The 15,806-nt window shown below is 54.1% G+C and overlaps 1 protein-coding gene across 1 annotated transcript in view; it reads left to right on the top strand.

Moving 5' to 3' along the window:
* The window catches only part of Dtx1 (deltex E3 ubiquitin ligase 1), a 34,770-nt gene extending 19,903 nt beyond the window's left edge, over nucleotides 1-14,867 (top strand). Inside the window, exons 4-10 of the mRNA XM_020156934.2 lie at nucleotides 11,093-11,154; nucleotides 11,473-11,634; nucleotides 11,840-11,901; nucleotides 12,308-12,466; nucleotides 12,559-12,720; nucleotides 12,809-12,898; nucleotides 13,563-14,867. Of these exons, the coding sequence (XP_020012523.2) occupies nucleotides 11,093-11,154; nucleotides 11,473-11,634; nucleotides 11,840-11,901; nucleotides 12,308-12,466; nucleotides 12,559-12,720; nucleotides 12,809-12,898; nucleotides 13,563-13,787 (922 nt within the window). The 3' untranslated portion in view covers nucleotides 13,788-14,867. The remainder of the gene's footprint in view (nucleotides 1-11,092; nucleotides 11,155-11,472; nucleotides 11,635-11,839; nucleotides 11,902-12,307; nucleotides 12,467-12,558; nucleotides 12,721-12,808; nucleotides 12,899-13,562) is intronic.
* The last annotated feature ends 939 nt before the right edge of the window (nucleotides 14,868-15,806 follow it).

Here is a 15,806-nt window from a genome sequence, read left to right as displayed (position 1 = left end):
TAAAGAGCAGCCCTTTGGCCAGGCACCGGAGGCTCACGCCTATAATCCTAGCTAGTTAGGAGGCAGACATCAGGAGGATTGAGGTTCCAAGCCAGCCTGAGGCAAATAGTTCTCAAGACCCTATCTTGAAAAATGTCCAACACAAAAAAAAGGGCTGGAAGCGTGCCTCAAATGGTAGAGCATCTGTCTAGCAAGCCTAGCAAGTGTGAAGCCCTGAGTTCAAACCCCAGAATCACCAATAACAAAGCTCGGCCCTTTTGAGATCTTTTACCAACCAGCCTTACCAGCAGGATTTTACTGAGGAAGGGACCTAGCAAGCACCTGTCACCCATCCATCCTGGAGCCCAGACTCAGGTACCAAACACGAAGACCAGTTCTCGAGGGAATGTAATGAAGGAGAACGTCAATGTCCCCGAGCCCAGAACAGAGCAGGAGAGAATAGACAAAGGATCCCATGGTCCCCACAGGGAGGCACAAAAGCCAACCATGCTTGCACCACACGGATTGGCAATGGTGGTGAAGGTCCAATCTATATGTGACGCTGGGGTCACCAGCAGGATCTTCTTGTAGCAGGATAGAAAGCTAGAGTAAGACAGAAGAGAGCGCCTTGGTGTCGCGCTCAGCATGGGTTTGAAGTGACCCGTCATTTGCATTCATGAGATTTGTCTTCAGGGCAGGTTAGGAATTACTCAGGTTTTCTTGCCCCGTGTTAATTCTCCAGATGCGTGCCATGGAACAAGACACGCAGGTCCTCATTCCACCGCACACATGGATGGACAGGGAGGCAGACACACAGCAGTGAGGAGTCCCAGGGGCCATCTCTGAAGAGACGGAAGGGCTGAGATGGTGGGGGGGTTAGGGCAGACCCCTCTGAGGAGGTGGTGATGTGAGACAGGCTGTTCCAGGTAGAGGGAACAGCATGCGTCTCTTCCAGGGGGCTCAGAGGGCCTGGTGTGTGCAGGGAGGCGTTAGAGGTGTGAGGAGAGCTGGGTGTTGGGTACCAGCCAGAAGGAAAGAGCATCCCAGGCAGGGCACTGAAAGCAGAAAGATGGAAAGATCTGAATGAACTCAGAAGATTCTAGAGACCACATAAGGATAGAGGCTCCTTTATACAACAGTGGGGGCTGAGGTTTTTCCCAAAGTGGGGGTACAGGGCCAAATTGTGGGGCCTCACAGGAGGAGCCTGGAGTTGGTAGTGCCGGCAGTGGGGAGCTATAGAGTGTTCTTGAGCTCAAGAGTACTGTGAGGAGAAGAAAGCTGTGTCATCGGGTAAGCTCATTAGTGACACATTCCCCTATGACCTGCAAGACGTCTCTTCTCCTTAGGGTGTGTACCCCAAGTCTATGCCATTTCTCTAGCCTCTCCCCCCTCACCGGAAGCCAGTGGCAAGCCCCTCTCTCCAACCCTCCATATTCAAGGAGTCCCAAGGGTTGGCAAGACAGTGGGGTGGCCAACCTCCATCTGCCAGGCTAACACTTCCTGTTGCCAAGGCACATGAGGCTCATGCAGCCTGGGAAGGGGATGAGGGTCCCTGAGGCACCAGGTGTCCTGGCCTCCCCACCCCCATTCTCTAGGCCCCTCCAAGGCCTCCCCCGCCACCGTCTCAGCTTTCTGTCTGTGTCTGTCTGTACAGCTTCCTAGGGCTGCCTCCCCAAAGTGCCACCAGCTACATATGGCTCAAGCCACAGAAACACAGGGTTCTGGAGTCTCCAAGTCCAAGGTTGAGGTGTGGGTAGGGCTGGCTTTTCCTGAGTCCCTGTCCCTGGCTGGCCGATGCCCCTGTCTCCTTGTGTCCTCACATCACCTTCCTTTGTGCGTGCCTGTGGACCGAGTTCCTTGTCCTGTAAGGACACCGGTCCTGCTTGGATTGGGGCCACCCTGACAGCCTCATTTTCACTCTGTTTACTTGTTAAAGAGCTGACCTCCAAATCCAGCCCCTTCTGGAGTCCTGGGTGAGGACTGCAGTACAGGAATCCCTGGGGCACATGTCAGGCCCGACCACATCTCTCTCCTGCCTCAGCTCTGTGTCTTTATCTCTCCGTGGCTCCCTGGTTCTCTCTGGTTCTTCTCTGGTTCCATCTCTCCCATCTTCTCCTGTTCCTCTCAGCTGCTCCCTGTCCCTTCTCTCCACCCTCCCTGTTGGCGACCTTGAACAGTAGATTTGTCTCTCTAGCCTTGGTGTCTCCATCTGACCACCAGAGCTCTGACTGTCACCTGTCACAGGACTGATGGCTATGCAAGTGTATTAAAATCAGCATGGATGGAATGATCCAGCAAGGGAGGAGAGGGAGCCCCAGCAAGGGGGGTTAACCTGCCTGGAGTCACAGAGCCAGCGGGGCAGTTTGTCCACCCGGTCAGGGTTTTTTCCACTCACCCTGTGTGGCGGAGAGGAGCCAGCTGGCAGTGGGGCCTGGGGGACCTGCAGGGGTGGGGAAGATCCGCCCTGCCTCCGGAGAGGTCAGCGTCCAGTACTGTGGAACACAGCTGTGGAGCAGAGGACCAGGGGACCAGACTCAGAGTTTCCACCCCACATGGAGTGGGGGCAGAGCACAGCTTCAGGCCTGTGTGTTTACCCAGTGCTCACTTAGGTCCTCACTCCTCTCCACAGCTTCTGCGTGCATCATCTCTCTCATTCACAGTCTCAAAAGAGGAAACTGAGGCCTCAGGTCAAGTCATGCATTTCAGACTCACTCCAAAAGCGAAGGTAGCCCTGGTATGGGGTGCTCTACCCTTCACCTACCCTGCCTGTGCCCAGCTATGGTCCCACAGGGTGTCTGGGAACCCAAGGGAGGGGATGGAATTGCAAAGGCCAAGTTTTGGGTTCAGCTTCAGTATCCCCTCTTGCTGTGTGACCTCACTGAATTCATTGCCCTCTCTGGTCTTCAGTTTTTGCAGCCTGTGAAATGGGACTGGCAGCATAGGCCTCCATGCAGCATGAGGCCAGAGGTCAAAGCACTTATACTTTCAAGTCTGCACCTTGCTCCCTCCTGTCTGTCAGTCTTGTACCATATTGCCTGACTAAAGGCAGCAGTCGAATTTCCATAGCTCCGGTCCTAGGGAGACTGAGAACTGTGTCCTGTTTTCTGTGCCAATTTCTTGTCTATTTCTTTTGCGTATCCTTCTCTTGGGCTGTCTATTGCTTCCTTATTGATCTGAAAGCATTCTCTCTGTAAGAGTATTAACCCTCTGTCTGATGTCTTTCCCTGCTAGCCTTCTCTTTTTACCGTCTGTATGGCACAATCAATCAATGAATCCCTAATTTTTGAAGATGTACTATGTTCCGGGCACCGCACCAGGTGGGGCTCCAGGGACACAGCAGTGAACCAAATCAACAATCCTTTTCACCCTGGAGCTCACGTTCTAGCGGGCAATAAACAATACAACAAGAGAAATGAATTCTAGAATGTGCTACCGAGTAGAAGATAAAGCAAAAAGACCAGACTTGGGGGCTTACACTTGTAATCCCAGCCAGCTACTTGGAGATCAAGAGGATTGAGGTTCAAGGGCAGCCCAGGAAAAAGTTAGTGAGACCGCCCCCCCCATCTCAACAAACAAGCCGGGCACAGTGGTGCATGTTTGTGATCCCAGCTACTTGGGAGAGGCTGTAGAAGAATTGAAGTCTGGGGCCAGCCTGCAAAAACTCAAGTCTGATATGGAAAATAAGTAAAGCAAAAGAGGGCTGAGGCATAGTTCAAGTAGTAGAGTGAAGTCAAGGTGAAGTCAAGTTCAAACCCCAGCACCACCAACAACAAAAAAAACAAAAAGGAAGGAAGATTAAGAAACAAGTCAGAGCTGGGTGCTGGTGGCTCACACCTGTAATCCTCACTACTCAGGAGGCAGAGATCAGGAGGGTGTGGTTCAAAGCCAGCCTGGACAAATAGTTCATGAGACCCTATCTTGAAAAAAACCCAACACAAAAAAGGGCTGGTGGAGCGGCTGAAGGTGTAAGCCCCGAGTTCAAGCCCCAGTGCCAATTTGGAGGTCCCTGGGTTTCATCCCTAACATGGCAAAAGGAAGACAGTCCAAAAGGCAGCAAACTGGGGGACAAGCATTCCAGGCAGCAGTAACCTCTTGTGCAAAGGCCCTGAGGCAGGAGCTGGTTTTGGGTTTTGAGAAGGCCACTATGGCTGCAGAGAATGCAGGGGTGAGCGGATGGTGAGGACCTTGGGGAAGTGATAAGCCAGAGAGACACAGGTGTCACTCAGGTGTGACTCAAACTCAGTGCTGACAACCTGCAGTGGCAAGACAGACTTTTTTGGTGTGTTTTGGTGTTTCCTTCTTTGTTTAATCTCGCAGTGATTTTGTTTACTGAAAAGAATCCACATTTTCCCTCTCCAGTTCTTTCATAGGTAGTGCATTTTTTTGGCTCAAATATCCTAAAGTACTAAAGGAACAACCGAAAAAGTTTTGCCCTGGCCCTATCCCCAGCTGGCCCCTGACCTCCCACCTCCCTTTTCCTGGCCCCAGCGGCTGGTGTGTGGCTAAAACCCTGCCTCACCACAAGGTCAAACCCCAAGCACCCCCACCTGAAGCACTTCCTGCCGATCTCCCTGGGAGGCCCAACCACACACTGGGGCTCTAGCATGTGGCTGCCCAGGGGCGTGGGAACAGCTATCCCCTCCCAACCTGGGTTCCTACAGAGCTCTGGGCCAGCTGGCCCCAGACCCCTGGAGAAATGTGAACACAAATGCCAGTCACCCCTCTCCAGATGTCCCTCCAGGGAATGTCTGCACCCCTGAACCCCGTGGTCAGGGATAGGGGGGTGGAGGGATCATTCCAGGACAAAGGAGAAACTGAGGCAGCTAGAAGCTGGGAGGCTGCTGGAAGGATGGGGTGTGAAGCAAGAAAGGAGGAAGAGGAAAATGAGGGAGGTCCCCTAACTGAGCTGATAAGGGGGCACCCAGGCTCTGTTCCACCACCCACCCAGGGTTGCTGCAAGTCTCCTGCATAGGGGCAGGCATGGGGACCCCCACTGGGCTCCCCAGGACTGTGCAGGCAGGGACTTGGCTACAAGGGGGAGTGGGAGGGAAAGAATGCTGATAAGACCTGCCCCAGACCTTGGCAGTAACCTCTAGAGAGGAGAAAGGGGGAGCACAGCGGAGGTGGTTGGGGGGGGACACAGAGCGCAGCTCAGCTTCCTTCCCCTAGACATGACTCTGACTTCTGCCCCTCACCCATTGAGGCATGAGCCATTGGGGGCTTTCCTGGGGGCTGTCACATACCTGCTAGGTATCCTCAGGGGGTCTGAGACCAATGGGGGTCAGAGAATGGTGGGGTGAGTGAGGGTGGAAAGAAGGAACAGGTGCTAAGCAGAGGTGCAGAGATGGAAAGTCAGTCGCCTGCAGGGACTGTCACATGGTCCCCAGCTGCACCAGGGCACGGAGCCCCTCTGATGGACAGAGTCACTGCTCATATGCTCACTGTGACAGTCCCTGAGCCAGCTCCAAGGTCAAATGCTCCTACCACCTCCAGGGAACAGAGCCCTCCAGATGTGTCCCCAGGCCACCAACCTGGTGGAGTCAGCACTGGGCTCAGACCCAGAAACTCCAGGACCTGCTGCCAGCAGCAGCTGGGTGACTGTAGTGAAGTCACTTCCCCTCTCTGGGCTTCAGTGACAAATAGATTTCATTGCATGTGCACCTCAGCCCCAGTGGCAGTGACCTTCAGAGCACTGAAGTGAGGACTGTGAGGTGCACGTTGGCTTAGCGGTAAGGAGTGCTGGGATCGATTGGTGATGTCTGTCATGGGTACCAGACCAGCAGCAGTAGTGTGCATGCTGTTTATTTGATATCTCTGCTCCAACCTTATCTCTGGGGTTTGAACTCAGGGCTTCACGCTTGCAAGGCAGACACTCTACCACTCGAGCCATATCCCCAGACCCTGCAATCCATGTTTCTAAGGACCCCCGCCACAAGCCACAGCGGGGAACAAGCCAGTGTCTTATTTGGCTCGTCTCTGTTCTGTACTTACTGAGGGCCCATGTTGCGCGGTGTTATCCTCAGTCCTGGGTCACAGGGCTGGGTCAGACACATTCCAGTAGCTCACAGGCTGGTGGAAGAGATAAGAGTGGAGCCACACCACAGAAAACACATGCATCCTGAAAAAAGGTAAACACAGTCCCTTGTGGATTAAAAGGAGAGGACAGGAGACACTTTAGTCACGTCAAAGAGCCTGTGCAACAGTGACCTTCAAGCCTGAAGACAGACATAAGTTAGGAATGGATAGAAGAGGCAGACAGAAAAGTGCAGGGAACAGTGTGAGGGACAGCAAGTGGAAAGACTCTCTGCATCCTTTCCCCTGTCTGTGAACATGGCTGTCCAGCCAGAGCAAGTGCAAAGCACCTTTGCAAGGAGCCATACTTCCCCTCCCTCCTTCCCACACTAATCCTGGGAGTTTTGTTTTGTTTTGTTTTGTTTTCAGTTGGAGCTTCCTGGGCTGCAGGCTTGGCTCAAAACACCTGCCTAACAAGTGCAAAGCCCTGAGTTCAAATCCCAGTACTACCAAAAAACCCTAAAAATCAGAGCTTTCTGCTTCAGTCTCTAAGCTATGGTAAGAGATGTGGAAGGCTTCCCTGAAGCCTTCCCATGAGGCTCCTGACCCGAGTTGGATGGAGTGGCGTTTGTGGGGAGCATCTCAGAGGAAGTCTGCTGGGCTGTTCTACAGGAAGCATCTGTGGTATGCTCACCTTAGGATGTGTGTTGGCAAAGGGCCCCTGGAGCCTGGGTGCTGCAGGGGTGGGGTGTCCACAACGCCTGCTTCACAGTCTACTTCAGTGTGTGCAGAAGGATCCAGGGACCCTGTGTCCAGGAGTCATCAGCCTACAGCCCCTCACAAAACCCACTTCCACCTTCACGTGTTCATGCAAAAGGGCTTCTGTGTGCCAGCTTTGAGGGTGGTCGTCAGGTGGTCAGGAACAGTCTCTCCAACCAGGTGTCACTTTAGCTGAGACCTAGCAGACAGCCAGTTTTTTCAGGAGGAGGGCACAGCAGGGGACCGAAAGGGGGTACTGCCCCGATGTTAGAGGAATGGCTGAGGTGTCTGGAGGAGACGGGTGGAGGTCATGAGAGGTAAAGTCACGAGGCAGGGATAGGACACATGAGACACAGGGCCTGGCCATCCTTACAGACTTATTCTATCAGTGATAGTTCAATGAAAAGAAAAGTAAGTAGAGTAAAGAAAGGGACTACTTTAAAGTTTAGGGCAGTCTCTGTGATAAGGTCACATTGAGCAGAGATCTGTGTCAAGTGAGGGCACCCAGTATCTAGAGAAGAGCATCGGGTGGAAATTTGCCTGGCACATTTGAGGAACCATAGGGAGATCGGGGTGGCTGGAGTGGAGTGGGCAGAAGGATCACACACAGGAAATAAAGTTGAAAGAACAGGTAGGGGCCTGATTACATGGTCAGGTGCTACTCTGAACAAGGTGGGAGCCATGGGAGGACTGAGAACAGAGGACAGGCAGGTCTGATACAGGGCTGGGAAAGGCAGCAGAGAGACCAGCATGACTGCAGGATAAATCCCTGCCCCAAGGAAGCCAAACTTGGCTTCTGGTCCGATCAAGCAGATTTTAAGGGACCCGAAGGATTCCTCAGACCCTCTGCCAGGCCAGTCCCCATAAGGCAGGGCAGTGATGAAGGCCAAACCCCCTTCCAGGAGGCCTGCAGGCAACAAAGGATGTTCTCAGTGCCTTGCAGGAAGCGGTGTATCCCACATCAAAAGGGGCCCCTGGCGGCTCCCACACTCAGCCTCATGGGAACTCTGCCGCCCAACGTTCTCCCAGGCGACCTGCGGATTGAGAGAGGCCAGCCAGGGGCCGCGTTGGGACCGTCCCCCTAGCTCACCAATGGGTGACTTAAAAACAGCCCCACCGTCACACCTCACTACTACCCTCTACCTTGGGGAGCCAAACTGATTTTCGTAATGCAGAAAGATGGCTGGAGGTGAGGCTCAAGTGTAAAGCACTTGGCTAGCAATCATGGGGCCCCGAGTTTAAACCGAAGTAATGTCCAAAAAAGGAGGTGTCCCAGAAATGTTATGGCACCGAGATCACAAACGTTCCTGGGGTCCCACTGCCCAGCTCCCAGGCCAAAGGCTGAGTAAGACCAGGGGCCTGCCTGCCTCAGTTGGACCAGACTTTGGGGTATTGTAGAGACCTAATGGAGCAAAATGGCTTCCTGGTTGATGGATGCTGTCTGGACAGCCATGTTGGGACTTGCAGCTTGGGACAGTGCTGTGGTTGATGAGTAATGTCTGCCACAGACAGGAGACAAGAGGCTGTGGTATGCATGCTGAATACTTTTCCTTCCATTGACTTTCTGGATAGAAAAGGGGAGTTTTCTTCTCATGAGACAGAAGGGAAGAGGAGGTGGGGCGCGCTACATACATGGAGGAACCCAGTTGGTGTCTACACTGCGGATTTGCAGAACAGGGCAGGGGAGAGGAGAGGCCAGAGAAAAAAGAAAACGTCTCTGCTGTCCTGTGAAGTTTGAGGAGGGATGAAGTTAGGGTGGTGGTGGCCTTCCAGGAAAGTCCTGCAGTTTATGACAGAGTCCCTCCTGCTATGTGCCCCATTAGGCTACAGGGAGAGAAAATCAAAGACCTTTCCACTCTCACTGTGAGCTTCATCTGTTGTAACTCACTTAACCCAAATAAGAATTTATCCCCATCACAGAAGGGGAAACTAAGGCACCAGACTTTCATCCCACCTCCACTTGCGGGGTCTCTGTCCTCCCATCTCACCTCCCTCAAGAGCACTGTTCAGTGACCCCCCCCCAGGGATAGACCCCAATGTTTGTTCCAGGCCCCTGGTGGCCCTTAGGGGGACCTGGGGTGGTGCCTTGGCCCACGGGTGTAAACCTGCCTGGTGAGCATGTTTTACTGTGGATCCAAAGTGGGGTCTCCTGCAGCAAGCATCTGTGTGTGGGTCAGACCCCATACCCGTGTCCCCAGGTGTGCTGTGAGCAGTGCATTTGAGTGTGTCTCCGAGTGCCGTGTAAACTAGGGTGTCTGTGTGTCCCCATGTGTGATGGTGGGTCCCTTTGCAGATTACAGCAGTGTATCCAGGGCTAAGTGTACCTCCCTCCAAATATGCCATCTGTGTTCCCACACCGGGTGGCTTGGAGGGGCAGCCGTGGTCCAAATCAGCTGGCTTCTGTTTGCCAACTGTTTTATCCCAGTGCATCTGTGTGTGCTCCAGTCTCTGTGTCTGTACACAGGAGGCAGGGTTCCCTGGACTGTGTCCTTTTCCTTTCTTTCTTTTTGTTTTTCTGTTTGTTTGTTTTGTTTTTCACAATACTAGAGTTTGAACTCAGGGCTTCATGCTTGCTAGACAGGTTGCTGTGTCACCTGAGCCACGTGCCCACCCCTTTTGCCTTAGTTATTTTTCAATAGCATCTCAATTTTTTGCCCCGACTAGCCTTGGGCCACATTCCTCCTATCCATGCCTCCTGAGTATCTTGGATCACAGGGACACGCCACCACCTTTAAAAAAAATTTTTTTTTTGAGACAGGGTCTTGCTCTGTAGCCCAGGCTGACTGGAACTCATGATTCTCCCACCTCAGCCCAGACTGCTGGGATGGGATTACAGGCGTGTTCCTCCATGCCCAGCCCTGGAGTTTGCCTTTGTGTACCTGTGTATGTGTTTTCAATGGTATTCATTCCCTGGTATGTGTTATCTCCCCCAGATATGTGCCTGACTGTGTTTGTATATGATTAGAGAAGGGATTTCCTGGTATGTGTGCGCATACCTGTTCTGTGTTCCCTGGGAGAGGGTGTTTGTGCCTCTGTAGATATATGTATGGTGTGATCTTGGGGGTTCATGTTTATATGATGTTCTCCATGTATGAACATCTGAATCTGTGTATTTGTGTGAAGAACATGTGTGTGTGTGTGTTGGGGGGGCATACTAACCCACTACAGGGTGCCCCAGCCTGCCAAGGGCACCATTTGCTGGAAAATGTACCCAGCCAGCTCCCCAGTGCCACCTGTGTCTGCTCGGGACAAGTGACCAAGCAACACTGGCCAGATTCAGATCTCAGCAGGCAGCCAAGGGACTGCAGTGGCCCCATCTCCAACTGTCACTACTCCTTCCCCTCCCCCACCCGTGCAGGTGTGTCCCCAAGCTCTTTGGGCTCCTCAGGTGTCCAGAGCACCCCCAGGACGCTCCCACCTGCACATGCATGCCCTGAAGAAGCCAACTTCAGGAGCCCTGAGCTGTCTCCCCAGCAACCCTGGGTGAGAGGCATGGTCACCCCATTTCACAGAGGAGGAAATTGAGGATGAAAGGTTCAGTGACCTGCTTAGGGTTGACCATGCAACACTTTCGCGGTTTCCTGTCTGAGACAAGAAAAGTCACATGATGACCTAGGGGCTGTCATGCATTTCAGGAAAATTGCTTGGCTAGGAGACACAGCTGACCATGACGGTGATGCCAATGATGAGGGAGCTTTGGGAATGACTGTGCTCCGCCCTTGAAAAGTAGATTTTCAGTGACTCTCACAGCAAACAAAAAACAGATACCCCATCACCCCCGTTCTACAGATGGGAAGCAGGCTTCAAAGCATACTGTCAACCAGCAGGTCAGTGGTTGAAGTGAGAAACGAAAACAACTCTGGCTGACTCCAAAAACCAGAGGGAACTTTCCCACAGTCTCTTCAGTTGAGGTGGGGACAATGCCTTAGGCACAAAATCTGATGTCAGTAAATATTACAAAAAGGGAAGAAATGTTCACCATCAAATATCTTCGGAAGACCAGTGTGGTGACACACAGCTGTAATCCCTGCACTTGGGAGGCTGAGGCAGGAGGATTGCGATTTCCAGGCGAGCCTAGGCTCAAACAGAACAACAACAAAAAAGTCTTCGGACACCTGGATTTACTATTGGTAACCTTATGTTCTTGTGCAGGACTTACAGTCTTTCGTGTGCTCGGGTAGGTGAAGTGTTTCCTAATTTATTTGATTTCAGAACATTTTACTTGGATTCTGGCTGACAGGCACAGAGAGATGGGGCGTGCTATAGACAAGGAAAAACAGGGTCCTCTGATGTAGGGTTGGGGGCTGGAGTCCAGCTGCGGCCTCTTCTCTTACCCCCGCAGGGTCCCCGCGCTCCCAGTGAAGAATTTGAATGGTACCGGGCCAGTACACCCTGCCCTGGCAGGTGAGGTCCAGCTCAGGCCGGGGGAGGGGGGGCGGGGGGGGGGCCTACGAGAGGAAACCCCGCCCGTCAGCCCCGTGACTCCGCCCCGTGACGATCTGGTGGGCGTGGCCACTAGCTCTGGATTCACTTGGCCTCAACCGGTGGTGGAGTTGAGTGGGCGGGGCCGGGAGCCCCACCCACATGGGTGTGGGCGTGGTCTTGGGAGGTGTCCTGAGGGAAGGGGCGTGGCCCTAGGGAGAGGCCCTATCAATACACTAATGATGTGAGGGCGTGCATGCAGTGGGCGCGGCCAGTGATGACGCCCCGCCCCGCCCCCAGGGATGACCGGGATCCTGCTTTGCGCTGCGGGGTTGCCAGTGTGTCTGACCCGCGCCCCCAAACCCATCCTGCACCCGCCGCCCGTGAGCAAGAGCGACGTCAAGCCCGTGCCTGGCGTGCCCGGTGTGTGCCGCAAGACCAAGAAGAAGCACCTCAAGAAAAGTACGCGTTGTGCGACCCTCCCGACCCTGAACCCCAGTTCGTTCTTAGGATTTTCCATCACGCCTGCCTCCCCTGCACAGTCCCGCCCCCCTTACACCTTCCGCCTACCCCTGTGACTCACTCCAGCCCTCACATCCCGACCCCATCCTTATCCGAACCCTCAGGGTGGACTCTGGGTACCCTCCAACCTGCCCTGTCCCTGCAGGTAAGAACCCCGAGGATGTGGTTCGAAGGTACATGCAAAAGGTGAAAAACCCACCTGATGAGGTGAGCCCCACCCCGCCCCCAGGACGATTCCTGTTGGCCCCCGGGCAGTGGACGCTGTCCTCGCCTTCAGTTTCTCTCCGCTAGGCCTTTGCTGAACAGAAATGCTGAGGTGTCTACAGTCACGGCTGTCAATCTTGGATGATTGACAGTTTCCCATTCCATTTTTCACCTCCACTAAATGTTTTCAGGTGTTGCCTTTAATCCAGCTGACGGGTGGAGTGGGAGGGAGCGCTTTGTCCTCCGTGATTTATCTGAATTCAAATGGGGCTCCTCTCTCCCTTTGCCAAGTGGGTGAGAGGATGGTCTCCCTGGGGGGTGGAGGATGGTCTGCTGCCAGCCGCACCTGGGGACAGTGCTGACCCTGGAGGTGTCCCTCCCTCCTCAGTGTCCCCTGTGGCCTCTCCAGGACTGTACCATCTGTATGGAGCGTCTGGTCACAGCGTCGGGCTATGAGGGCGTACTGCAGCACAAGGGTGTACGGCCAGAGCTTGTGGGTCGCCTGGGCCGCTGTGGCCACATGTACCACCTGCTGTGCCTCGTGGCCATGTACTCCAATGGCAACAAGGTGGGCCAAGCCGGGCAGTGGGTGGGAAGTGACCAGGGGGCCAGGTGGGGACTGGACACCTGGGGGCTTACCTCCAGCTTCCCCCTCCCCAGGATGGCAGCCTGCAGTGTCCCACCTGCAAGGCCATCTACGGGGAAAAGACGGGGACTCAGCCACCCGGGAAGATGGAATTCCACCTCATTCCCCACTCGCTGCCGGGTTTCGCTGACACCCAAACCATCCGTATTGTCTACGACATCCCCACGGGCATCCAGGTGTGCCCCGCTGACCCCCACCCAACTCCTCTGGCCCCTCCATGCCCCCAGCCCCATGTGTGGCTTAGCTCCTGCTGCTCCCCCACAGGGCCCTGAGCACCCCAACCCGGGGAAGAAGTTCACCGCCAGAGGCTTCCCGCGTCACTGCTATCTGCCCAACAATGAGAAGGGACGGAAGGTGGGTGCCCACCAGGGCTCAGGGCAATGGACGCGGGCAGGACCCCAGCCACTGTCAGCCTGAGCCTGTGGTTCTTTTGTCCTCAATCCCTGCATCCCCAACAAGCATTGATCACCACCACCTCCTTTTGCACATTTCATCTGATTGACCAGGCTGCTGAGGTCTAGCTGGGTCATCACAGATAAAGAAGTGAAATTTCAGAGAGGGTGACTAAGTGGTAAAGCTGGGATTTGAACCCACATAGTCGAAGCCCTTTACTATCACCCTGTAGGTTGTCTGGTTTTTACCTTTTGTTTTTCAAGAGAAGCCAGATTTTCACTGAAGTCCCTGGGATTTTCAGTCTTGGTAACTAATTCAGAAAGGGCTACTTAATACTCCATAGGGTCCAAACCAAGTGCAGCTGAGGGCTGTCAGTTCGAGACTCTCTCTTCAGCCCAGAAGACACAGAGGATTTGAAAAGAGCTTCCCCTGAGAGCTCAGAGGCATATAAACCCAGGAAGTATAATCGAAAAGGAAATGCCAAACTCTTCAGGATTTAATAGGCACTGGCAGTCTCGGCAGTCCAGAGGAGGGAAGCAGGCAGCTGGAGGCACAGAAGTGGAGGTGGGAGTGGGGGAGCTGCCCTTGACCTCTGCCCCACCCCCACCCTGTCTGCCCCATCCAGGTTCTGAGGCTACTTATCACGGCCTGGGAGCGAAGACTCATCTTCACCATTGGCACGTCCAACACCACGGGTGAGTCGGACACCGTGGTGTGGAACGAGATCCATCACAAAACGGAGTTTGGCTCCAACCTCACGGGCCATGGCTACCCGGATGCTAGCTACCTAGACAATGTGTTGGCTGAGCTCACCGCCCAGGGTGTGTTGGAGGCTGCGACCAAGGCCTGAGACCTGACCTTCTCACCTTCCCTTCCGCTTTGCCCCTGGTCCGGCACACGCCTCCCTCTGCCAGGTGTGCCCCTGGTGGCCCAGATCGAGGGCTGTGGAGGAGCTTTTAGGAGTTGGAACCGTTCAGGGGACCTGGCTGGTGGCAGTTGGGGTGACAGGAAAACACCAGGCCAGCCAGCTCGGACCAGAAAGTCCCTGAAAAGGTCACAGAGAGAGGGCTGGAAACCACAGAGACCGCCCTACCAAAAAGATAGCGCCCACCCCTCACACACGAACACACGTGTCCTGTTGAACACACGCACGCACGCACACCCATGTGCCTCTATTTTCTCCCAGACTGGGAAAGAAGAGACAGAAAGACCCCTGTGACACCCCACGTGGAGTCCATCCATGTCCCTGTCACATCTGTACAGCTTGTCTGCCCCTAGGATTCAGGTTCAGCACTGATGGGACTCCCAGGGGACAGAGGACTAGGGGAGCGCTGTCTCCCCCTTATGCCTCACCCTCCTTGTGTCATCTCTGCCTCCCACTTACTGGGCACTGCAAGCTGGTGGGGTGGAGGCCCTCAGATTAGCTTTTTACACTGGGTGGGCTGGAGAGAGAGGGGTGGAGAGGTATCTTGTTTTGTGCTTGTGTCTGTCTCTTTGTCCCTCTGGGACCCTGCCCTCCTCCTCCTGTCCCATCTCCCGGCCTTATGTCTACCCCAGATAAAGACACTTTTTTCTTCATTCCCTCCCCATCCTCTCCACCAAATCGCTCCCAACTTTGAGATCCAAAGGCTGTTAACTTCTAGCTTCTGGCTCCAGGAGCAAGAGGAGGAGGCCTCTTTCAGGCCTGTGCATTGGAAAAGGAGAACGGACATCAAAGAGTTAACTCCCCTCTCCTTAGGAGTGGGCAGTGGGTGGCAGAGGATAATCTCCAGCCAATCAGGGGCCTGTTGCCCAGGCAACTCACCAGCCCGCCTCTGTGAATTGGCTGCCTTGGTGGAAGTCAGCCAAGATTTAAAGGGACGCCAGCGATTGCTCTTTTGAAAACCTACCAGTCCCACTGTGGGTGGAGAAATAAATGGTCTTTCTCCTCCTCGCCGGGTCTTTTCCTGCCAAAAAATGTGATTCAGGGTCACTGGCTTGGGCGGCTGGGGAGGCCCTGGAGGGTCCCTGTAATTCTAATGCCCTGGAGCGGGCAGAGAAGAGGCAGACCCTCCTAGTCCCCAAGGATGCACAGGTGACAATGGCCTTCTCTCTCACAAGAGCCCCTGACACAATGACAAGAAATAAGAAACTCAGGCTGGGTGACTCCAGAAAATATAAAGGAGCTGGGAGCCACTGTGTCCACCCATGGAGACCTCAGAGCTCCGGTCCCTGCCCTGGGGGAAGAGAGACAAGTTTTGCCTAGGGAAAGATGGGCGGACCCCGGGTCAAATGGCTAAAATCCAAGCCTCTGCAGTTAGCCAGGATGCACAGGTGGCTGCTGCGGCTCCAGGCGAGCCCTGCTGGCCACTCGCGGAATAGCGCCGTGGACTTTCCGGTTGCGTTTGAACCCCCACCAGGCAGGCTTCAGGTTACACCACCCTCTAGTTACACAAAGCCAGTCAGGTGTTGCCAAACATTTCCTGCTCCGTGCCTCATTCTCGAATCTCACTCCAGACCCTAGTGTGACCCTAGTTGCCTTGTTCAAGGCCTCTGATACTTCAGAGCTTTTGTTCATTCCCCTCACCTGCGGAATTGATGAAAAACCCTGATTCCTCACTCACCAGGGCTCCAGTGGCTCACGACTGTAATCCTAACTACTAGGGAGGCTGCAATCACGAGGATCATAGTTCAAGGCCAGCCTAGGGTAAATAGTTCATGAGACCTGCCCCCCCCATCTCCAAAAATAACCAGAGCAAAATGGGCTAGAGGCATGACTCAAGCCATAAGAGTGGCTGCTTTGCAAGCATGAAGAGCTGAGTTCAAACCCCAGTCCCGCCAAAAACTAAACAAACCCTCAGATTTCTGATTCCATAGCTGGGCAGGGTCT

Source organism: Castor canadensis, chromosome 18, assembly GCF_047511655.1.
Source record: "Castor canadensis chromosome 18, mCasCan1.hap1v2, whole genome shotgun sequence".
Taxonomy (NCBI): domain Eukaryota; kingdom Metazoa; phylum Chordata; class Mammalia; order Rodentia; family Castoridae; genus Castor; species Castor canadensis.
This window is presented reverse-complemented; position numbering and strand designations above follow the sequence as displayed.